Source organism: Clupea harengus, chromosome 13 (assembly GCF_900700415.2).
Source record: "Clupea harengus chromosome 13, Ch_v2.0.2, whole genome shotgun sequence".
Classification (NCBI taxonomy): domain Eukaryota; kingdom Metazoa; phylum Chordata; class Actinopteri; order Clupeiformes; family Clupeidae; genus Clupea; species Clupea harengus.
Genome location: NC_045164.1, coordinates 28,809,606 through 28,819,239, shown reverse-complemented (window position 1 = coordinate 28,819,239; position 9,634 = coordinate 28,809,606). Strand labels below are relative to the sequence as shown.

Here is a 9,634-nt window from a genome sequence, read left to right as displayed (position 1 = left end):
CAAAACATTTTTATTCAGGAAGGCATTTCTGGCCTTGTGTTAAATCGTATGTTAAAATGTTAAAAAGTTTTCTATTATGCTTATGTTAATTCATTTTTATTTTATTTTATTATTATAGTTAGTTTTTAATATGTTGGCACTCTGAGATTCTTTTGAATGAAGAGTGCATTACAAATAAAATAAATTATTATTATTATTATTATAACACGGTCAGCTAGACTTACCCCATGCAAACAGTAGGAGCCACAGACGTGACATTTTCTCAGTGGTTTTGTTTTTTAATTAATGCTTGCAATCGTTGTTGTGTTTAGTAGAAATAAATACAGCCGTGCAGGGCAAAATACAGGGGAATTTGGGCGATTTTGATGCACAAAATGATGTTTCCGTCTGAAAGTTGCAATTCTGTTTCAAAGGGTACATTCCGCGAATTCCGTCCGTTTTCCGTTATCGCGGTACGCGTACCCCCAGTTTGGGAACCGATGATCTAGACTTACCCCATGCAAACAGTAGGAGCCACTGAGGAACTCCTTAATCAGCTGCTCGTCCGTCAGGCGGGAGATGTGGGTGGTTCCCACGGCAACCTGTGCCTGCCCCCCCACAGTCATGGGCTTGTGGGTCGATGTGTAGGCCTCCTCTCTGACGGGTGCCGCTGCTGCCACCACCGCCTGAAATAAAACACATTTGGATTTCAACAAATGCAGACTGAATGAATGACATGCTCTGCTTATCAAAAGCCAATTTTGCATCTCTGTGGAGCGATGAAGTTCCACTGTCGCACCATGTCAGCTGGTTGAGTGTGTATTTTTGTCTGCTGGGTGTTAACTTCAGCGTAGCGCAGTAAGTTATAGAGCTGAAATGTGGCAAAAGGGAACGCTCCAGTTTCTGCCTCAACATTCAAAGTGTTTATTCAAGCCTGCGCTCCCAAATCAAGGGCTGGACACACAACCCCACGGGGTCAAGGGTCAAGGTTCAGGGTCTAGGGTCTGAGGGTCCCCAGGGGTCGTCAGGTTCACTGAAGAGGAGATGTCTGCTCTCTCTCACACAACAGGTCGTCAGGTTCACTGAAGAGGAGATGTCTGCTCTCTCTCTCTCACCTCTAACCCTAACTCTAACCCTAGATGTCTGCTCTCGCTCACCCCTAACCCTAACCCTAGATGTCTGCTCTCCCTCACCTCTAACCCTAACCCTAACCCTAGATGTCTGCTCTCCCTCACCTCTAACCCTAACTCTAACCCTAGATGTCTGCTCTCTCTCACCCCTAACCCTAACCCTAGATGTCTGCTCTCCCTCACCTCTAACCCTAACTCTAACCCTAGATGTCTGCTCTCTCTCACCTCTTTCTCGGTGGGCGAGCCGAAGGGGGGCTTGAGCTGCTCCTCCTGCTCCTGGTCCAGCTGAGAGAGGCGGTGTGGCCTGAGGGGGGAGCCTGCCAGGGCCTGACAGAAGATGGCGTTCACTGGCGAGGTCTTGAACCTGGAGCACAGGGGGGATATCCATTCAGGTTAAAGATATACACATACACAGGGAAAATACTGCTAAATGGCCCCTTGTATCAACTTCAAATTTTAATAATAATAATACTTTTGACTTAATAACAAAAACCATGGATCTTTACAATAATACTTGTCACACAACCCTCCAATTTGTAACGTCAGTCATGATGGATTCACCCAAAATACTGCTAAATGTGCCTTGTATTCATTCAACAGGTCAATCAAGAAACAGACAGTGACAATGCTTCTACATGCGCCTTTGAACATTCATGAAGTCAGACACAAATGTGAATGTATTGGGGGGGGTGGGGGTGCGTGGTGTTACCTGTATTTGGGGTGCAAGCAGAGCAGAGGGGTGAGCACCACCACCTCGTACTCACAGGTGGTGACCTCGGCGATGGAGAGGATCTCGTGCTTGGCCTCCGGGTGGCACACGTAGAGGACCGTGGTGGAGCGCGGCTGGTTCTGCTTCAGCAGGCAGGCCGTCCCGTCGCCCATCTTCACCGGGTAGTACGGAGTCAGCTGGCCCTCAATGTTCTTAGTGGGAATCTGATACAAGTCACATGTTAGATGAGGAAGGAAATAAGGACACACTGAATGAGGAATTATACTATTATAAGTGGAGAGAAGGTTAACCTAGGGTTAGGAATTATACTATTATAAGTGGAGAGAAAGTTAACCTAGGGTTTTATTTGAACTATGACCTCTAAGGGTTATTTGACCTCTGACCTCTGAGGGTTAGGGTTATTTGCTCCTCACTCACCTCTTTATCTTTAGCAGATGACTCGCCACCAGTTTCAGATTCAGTCTCTGGAAAAAAATAGTTTCACATAAAAAAAAAAAACGTAATTAACTTAAATCTCTTTTTGTTTGATGTTAATATCACAAGGTGGCCACAAAATGACTATGGTAGGTAAAATGACATAATGTAGGTTGGAGCTGCCAGATGTCACACTTGCCAGGATCAGAGCTCTTCCTCAGTATGGACCCGAGGTAGTACTCCTGAATGTTGGTCTTCTAGACGAAATGTTAAATAAATAAATTAACCAGGACACTGTTTGTGCATTGCACCTGTCTTGCTGTCATATTTATATTTCTACTTTCACAACTTGCATTCTCACACACGACCATCACTCGATTAAAGAGAGCACCATGCACTGCACTGACCTGGCCCGTCTCCTTCTCCTCATGGTACTGTCTCAAGTGTTTCCCATGGCACACCTCATAAGTCCAGTATGACTCCAGCTGCAAAGCACACACACAGCATTCACACGCAGGGAGTGATTGACAGGTCTCCATAGAAAAGCACACACAGCATTCACACGCAGGGAGTGATTGACAGGTCTCCATATAAAAGCACACACAGCATTCACACGCAGGGAGTGATTGACAGGTCTCTATATAAAGCACACACAGCATTCACACGCAGGGAGTGATTGACAGGTCTCTATATAAAGCACACACAGCATTCACACGCAGAGAATGATGGCAGGTCTCCATAGAAAGCACGGTTTTAAATCAAATCCTGTTTCTGTGTTTCTCATTCATTTGGCGATACCACCATCCTCCTCCCGTATTCTAGAGTACAACATGATTGCCTTGAGAATGAGTGAAGCGTGACGGAGTAGACAGTGAACAGGGGAAGCACACTGACCCTATAGGAACAACTACTCTGTTTGAACAAGGGCTCAAGAAGAGCGTCTGGGGTGGGGCCACCGTAGTCCTTGTCGTCATTCTGAGAGAGAGAGAGAGAGAGAGAATACGATGGCTTATTCATCACTTATGACATTTTGTCATTTGTAACTGCACAGCAGGATAAACTAGACGGCAAGTGGTGGCTCATGCTCCAAAGCCCAAGTCTTTATGCAGGGAACAAGTGTCAAAGAACGTTGCCAGCTTTGCATTTGGTAATATTTAGGTTTTTTTCTATTTAACTTTTTTAAGTCTTTAAAGTTTTAAACAAACAACTTAATGCAACTATAGAGGTGACACTTTCACTGACCTCATCTCCATTTGTTAAAGAAGGAAGTAAACATTTGTATCTCTCCTTCTGTAACGTTGTCATAATAACAAAGTCATCCTCTTTGTAAAGAGCTCCTGAGGCCGGCTGTGGAACACAAGGTGTAGGTTAATGTAGTAAGTAAGGGTCCAGGCATACAATCCCACACCAGTGCATGTAGCTTTATTTAACTTCAAACATATTTAAACGTGTGCAGCGAGAGTGAGTACCTCACACTTTATAACCAACAGTCTGTTACCCTCGGAAGCAGCAACTTCACTTCAATAGTGCTAGCCACTGTGCTTACTCAAAATGCCAAGAGCAACTTCTACCACTCTTATCAAATGTCACAATGGATACAAAATATTTTCGTACCACTTCACTTTTCACTAGTTGGATAGCATTACTGTAAGGACATTAAGGTACTGTAGGTAAGAGCCTACCTAGTAAGCTGGCTAACAAGCTAACTGACTTCCAATAATGTACGTTGTCGCTGTCAACTTTCTAGCTAAATAAACCAATTACTGATAATCCAATCCTTAATACAGCCAAGCTATAATGTATAATATCTGGATCACAAAGCCAACATTACCAGGTTGAAGTCAGCCCCAGGCCAGTTGATTTTGAATGGAATTTCATCGGTAAATGAAGGGTAGCCTCCCCTGTTCGCCGAAACACTGAAACAAACCTCTAACACACCACCGAAAAATACGAAGAATAGGCGGTTTGAGTGCATCGCCCCGTATTCTATACGGCGCCGCTTTGACGTTACTATCCCGGCATGGAAGCACAGTTTACAGTCAAATACGTTGCATGCACCGAAACAGTTCACAAGACAGTAGTATGTCAGTCAGGTCGGTTCGCTGTCTAACAACAGAAGTAGCAGGAAGTGAGTCGATAGGCTGCCACGTCCCTTTCCGGGGAAGTTTCGACGAGCGTGAAAACGACTATTGAGTGGAACAACAAATAATTATACCGGAAAAGGGTATTCCACATTTCCGTTTTTGTACACATACTGTTAACTGTCTATGCTGTGATCCCCGCCCATTTGCTCTCTCCAAGAAGGCTTATAGCTTATCTATAGTAGAGATAGATAAATAGATAGATAGATAGATGAAACATACAAGATGAGCTGTGACAAAATCTTGACTTTAGGATGACAATTAGGCTATTATTTCGTCTAAATAGTGAGTCCTTGAAACAAGTATCTCTCTCTTTCCCTCTCTCTCTCTCTCTCTCTCTCTCTCTATATATATACTGTATATATATGATATATAGATCAATTAAACCCCTTCCAAAAATGAGATCGCCATCTAGTGGTTAGAATCACTCACTGTATTAAAAGAAAAAGAAAACAATATAAGAAAGTGGATAGCAACATTAGCGCCCCATTTGAATGCTGATCATCATTGCTATCATCATATTGTGTGGAATTCCACATGCATAAGCATTGCTCAGGCATCCCAGCAGAACAGCAACGGCCACTGTCTATCTATCTATCTATCTATCTATCTATCTATCTATCTATCTATCTGTCTGTCTGTCTGTCTGTCTGTCTGTCTGTCTATCTATCTGTCTGTCTGTCTATCTATCTATCTATCTATCTATCTATCTATCTATCTAATTTCTGAATATAAAATGTGGATAAACATTTTTCTACCATTCAAGGTAGAGGGGAAGCTGTAGTCTTAGTCTGAGTATTAAAGCTACTGACAAAATGCACAATTCAGTGTGGCTCTCAATAAAATAAAATAAAAAGGTTTCCCTAACGCCATTGGCGACTTTAAGGCTACCTGCTGTATCCAATAGATGGGGAACTGTCCATGACCTAATGAACTTTCTGTCATTTGGAGACATAGCCTGTAGCTGACATATTCTTCATATAGGGGCAAATAACTGACTGGTTTAGTCAGCATGTTTGACTGAAGAGTCCATCTGAGAATTACTCTTTGGAGAACGTGGAATAAATAAATAACACAGCAGGCTGATGATGATGATGATGATGATGATGGTGAATGCATAAGATCACTTTGCATTGTGTATAATTTGTACACAGTATAGTTAGCTGTTTGTAGTAACATTTGTGTTGATGAGAAATGTTTCTATTGTTAATATTGTTCAGTAGATATGAATCCAGTGGAATGTGAGGGGTGAGGGGTGGGGAGGGGATCAGTAACAGAGGAAATTATGTGTCCAAAATGGCCCCTGTTGGCTGAAAATTGTTTATAGGAGAATAAACCGAGCCGAAACATCTCTCAACCACATGCTCAACTTCAAAGCACTGTGTGGGTGACTCATCACCGAGGCGAGCACATTCTATATGAAACAGCATTCGGGGGCTGGCTGGTCTGCTCATTAGAATTCTGCACAGATAAACTTCTCTCTTTTTCAGATAGCCAGCTCTCAGCTTGAGCAAAGGAGTCGCTGCGAGAGCTCGCGGAAGAGAGAGAGTGTGTGACTACTGCTCAGACAGTTTAATGGGAGGAAGCTTTGTTGTTGGAATGGAGACAGCGCTAGCTGGGAGAAGGCTGGCTGTGCAGAAAGCCAGCAGCTACAGATAACAGTTCAATTGGTCTGAGGAATTCAGTTGTCAGAGACATTGTTGAATGTGTACTCCAGGGTCTTCTGAACATGTTGGACATCAGATTGGTTTATTGTCCGTTTTGCTTGAGGCCAAGAAGTTTTTTCTCACTATTTCGAAGCTTTTATGTTTATATTAAATCGGAGTGAAAATGTGTCTGTAGATACTGCTGAAAGTAAAAATCCATGATGTTTTATTACTATGGTAATCAATAACATGATGTTTTATTAATATGGTAATCAATAACCTGAGCTATTAATATGGTAATCAATAATATGATGTTGTATTAATATGGTAATCAATAATATGATGTTTTATTAATATGGTAATCAATAACCTGAGCTATTAATATGGTAATCAATAGCATGAGCTATTAATATGGTAATCAATATCATGAACTATTAATGGGCTGTTATCGCCCAGCTCACGTGAGCGCACCATAAAAAGAGGAGGTGGACAACAACGTTCATTTGAACAAATTAATAATTGTAATAAACTGGCACAACCAAAACAAAGGCAAGAAAATAGTGTCTAGGGGAATATTAATTCATGTTTGTTGGTGGGGGATGTATGGGTGTCGGCGTGGTATAAATGTTGTAGAGTGTGTGTCTATGTGTGTCTGAATGAGAAGGATCTGAGGGAGAGATCAACCTGCAAAGAGGGTTAAATGAAAGTCTTCAATAGGACCTACCTACTGTATCCCAGGCGTGGGCAATGAACTAACCATCTCATTCCAGTGCTGCCTACAGACCACGCAAGGCCACGGGCACAGACCACGCACGGGCACGGGCACGGGCACGGCCACTGCATTGACTGAAGGGGGCGCAGTGGCTCATAACATGGGCTTCATGTTACAGTGAAACAAAGGCCTAAATCCCAAATAATAAACACTTTTAAAGGCAAGATGGGGGTTGTCAAAGATTCATGGTAACCATGACCGTCCATCTCTAACATGTTTCAGTTTTTTAAACTAATTTCCAAATAGATATCTGTTCTTTTGCAAGTAATTATGTTACATGTCCAATATGATGTGTGGGGCTACATCATTTTATGTTTAAATTATTTCTGCTCCTTGTTTAACCTATGCATTTGTCTTTTATTTAAGCTGTATGTTTTATGAACACATTCATGAGCATTGTTCTCTCACTGTCTTTACACTGATCTTGTTAACACATTATAGATATATTTAAATCGATAATAAAGTGATTCAATATTACAGTAACTGGTTAAGTTAAAGCTATAATATGACTTGTTTGGAGAGGCTGGTATCAAGGGCTGATTCAGTCCATCATGGGTCTTCAGCTAAATTTGACTGAAAAATGCAGTTTCACAGGAGCTTCAACCTGAGTCACATCTCATGTATTTCACACAATATTGAAGTAACAGAAAGGCCAACCATTGCAACCCTGGTTTCAGCTTTCTTGTTAAGTGAACATTTAGACACACACACACACACACACACACACACACACACACACACACACACACACACACACACTGCGAGCGGGTGAGCCATACTATTGGGAAAAACACAAAGTCTATGCAATGTAAAGTAGCCTATGACCTTGACCCATGCAATGTAAAGTAGCCTATGACCTTGACTCATGGCGCACCGCCCTGCCCCTTATCCTCTGAGTTTAGAAGGACCACAGGCAAAACAACATGACAAAATGGCTGTTCAGTAGCATGCTTTGATTTCTGCCTTTTCTTTCAGGAGGAAATCACTGAAGAGTGGCCATTTTGTGCTTTGATTGCCTTTGTACACTCTTTTCCCCTCCTGCCCTTGCCTCCTCCTGATTAAAATCTAAAAATTAAATGTTCCTGCTGCCTGACGCATTGAAAGTGGTTTATTTATTTATCAATTAATATTTAATTCTTCAAACACTGATGGTATGCCCGTCTGCCAAGGGCATTCTGCCAGAGCTCTGCATCGTCTATTATTATTGTGTGTGAAAGAGAGAGAGAGAGAGACAGTGAGAGATAGAGAGAGAGAGATAGAGAGAGAGAGAGAGAAAGACAGTGAGAGAGAGAGTCAGACAGAAAATGAGAGAGAGAGAGAGTCAGACAGAACATTTGTTAAAAAGACATTTAGAACCACAGAGCTAGCCAGCAATGAGACACTTAGAACCACAGAGCCAGTCAGCAATGAGACACTTAGAACCACAGAGCCAGCCAGCTATGAGACACTTAGAACCACAGAGCCAGCCAGCTATGAGACACTTAGAACCACAGAGCTATTAAACACTTAGAACCACAGAGCCAGTCAGCAATGAGACCCTTAGAACCCAGAGCCAGCCAGCAATGAGACACTTAGAACCGCAGAGCCAGTCAGCAATGAGACAAGGCACAATAGTACAATATAGAATCTTTGCTTCTGGAGACTTGAAAAGACAAGAAATTAGTATAATCTAGGATTTGTTCATTACATCTGTGTTGATATTGTGTACCAGATCAACTGTTCCATAATGCAATCAGAGATTACAAATGAGTATAATAAAGTAAAACAAGGACAATTTTCCTTAATATCACAGAGGATTATCTACAATGGATTACATACACAGAGTTGTTGAGCAGGCAATGGTAAGATTGTTGGCTAGGGGGCCACAGGTAACCACTGGGTGGAGCAGTTGAGCTATTGAGCTGCCGGCAGAGAAGAATGTCTCGACTGGGAGAAAAGGGAGTAGGCTACAGAATAAGGTGTTGGCTTGACAAAAGGGAGGAGAATGGACCAACTGAACAGGAAGAGGACACGAAACAAAGGATAACAACACATGCCAAATGGCAAGAGTCTGAAATCTCAAATGAAACCTTGTACAGAAAATGCCATTTAAGGTCCTTGTGTCTGAATTCTCCCCCAATTAATTCTATATTGTTAATTCTATACACAAGTTGTTATCTAATTTCCTTCAGGATGGGGCTTCTTGCTAGTTACAGTAACCCAATGCTTACTCAGGAGTAACAAATCTAGTCTTATTGGGCACGTTTCATATTAGCGCCCCGTGCACTGAAGGCAAAGTGCTCTCAGTAATAAGGGATATGATGATTACACACACACACACACACACACACACGCCCATATATTTGAGCTGTAGATTGAGTTATATTTCAGGCTTCTATCTAATACTGGAGGTTTCATTTCATGTGCACGCCTCTGGAAATATCATGGCATCCTCTCTAGTCTACCTCATTTCAACTGTGATCTGGGGGATCTGAAATCATTTCACCCTATCGTCTTAGTCTCATACTAAGTAAGCTTTTTGTTGTGTGCTGTTTTGTTGCCTTTCATTTGAAGAGGTGCATTGCTATTATAATAAGATTTTGTCCATTGTTTCTATGGTAACAATGCTGCATGATATCACTGAGGGATGAGGTGATTTTATTCTTCTTTTCCCTTGATTTCATTTCTAAGGCCAGACCCTTCATTTCATTTGCTTGGAGAAGACAAAGTGGGCGGAAAAGGGTAAAGTTTGTATCTCTCCTCTCTGGATATTTGATTGGCAGAGGGATCACATGTGACCTGTCTGTGTGTTCATAAGCATTTGCGCGAGTCCATATTATTTT

At 42.1% G+C, this 9,634-nt stretch overlaps 1 protein-coding gene across 2 annotated transcripts in view; it reads right to left on the bottom strand.

The window, feature by feature from the left end:
* erlec1 (endoplasmic reticulum lectin 1) overlaps positions 1 to 4,393 on the bottom strand; it is a 7,245-nt gene extending 2,852 nt beyond the window's left edge. The window contains exons 1-9 of one of the 2 annotated variants that reach the window (XM_031579310.2): positions 4,085 to 4,393; positions 3,496 to 3,600; positions 3,148 to 3,228; positions 2,661 to 2,738; positions 2,453 to 2,510; positions 2,257 to 2,303; positions 1,819 to 2,042; positions 1,335 to 1,473; positions 495 to 665 (exon numbers count right to left, since the gene is read on the bottom strand). In XM_031579310.2, coding sequence (XP_031435170.1) covers positions 495 to 665; positions 1,335 to 1,473; positions 1,819 to 2,042; positions 2,257 to 2,303; positions 2,453 to 2,510; positions 2,661 to 2,738; positions 3,148 to 3,228; positions 3,496 to 3,600; positions 4,085 to 4,228 — 1,047 coding nt within the window. In that variant the 5' untranslated portion in view covers positions 4,229 to 4,393. The remainder of the gene's footprint in view (positions 1 to 494; positions 666 to 1,334; positions 1,474 to 1,818; positions 2,043 to 2,256; positions 2,304 to 2,452; positions 2,511 to 2,660; positions 2,739 to 3,147; positions 3,229 to 3,495; positions 3,601 to 4,084) is intronic. The other variant, XM_031579311.2, reaches the window with a different exon arrangement.
* Positions 4,394 to 9,634: the final 5,241 nt, after the last annotated feature.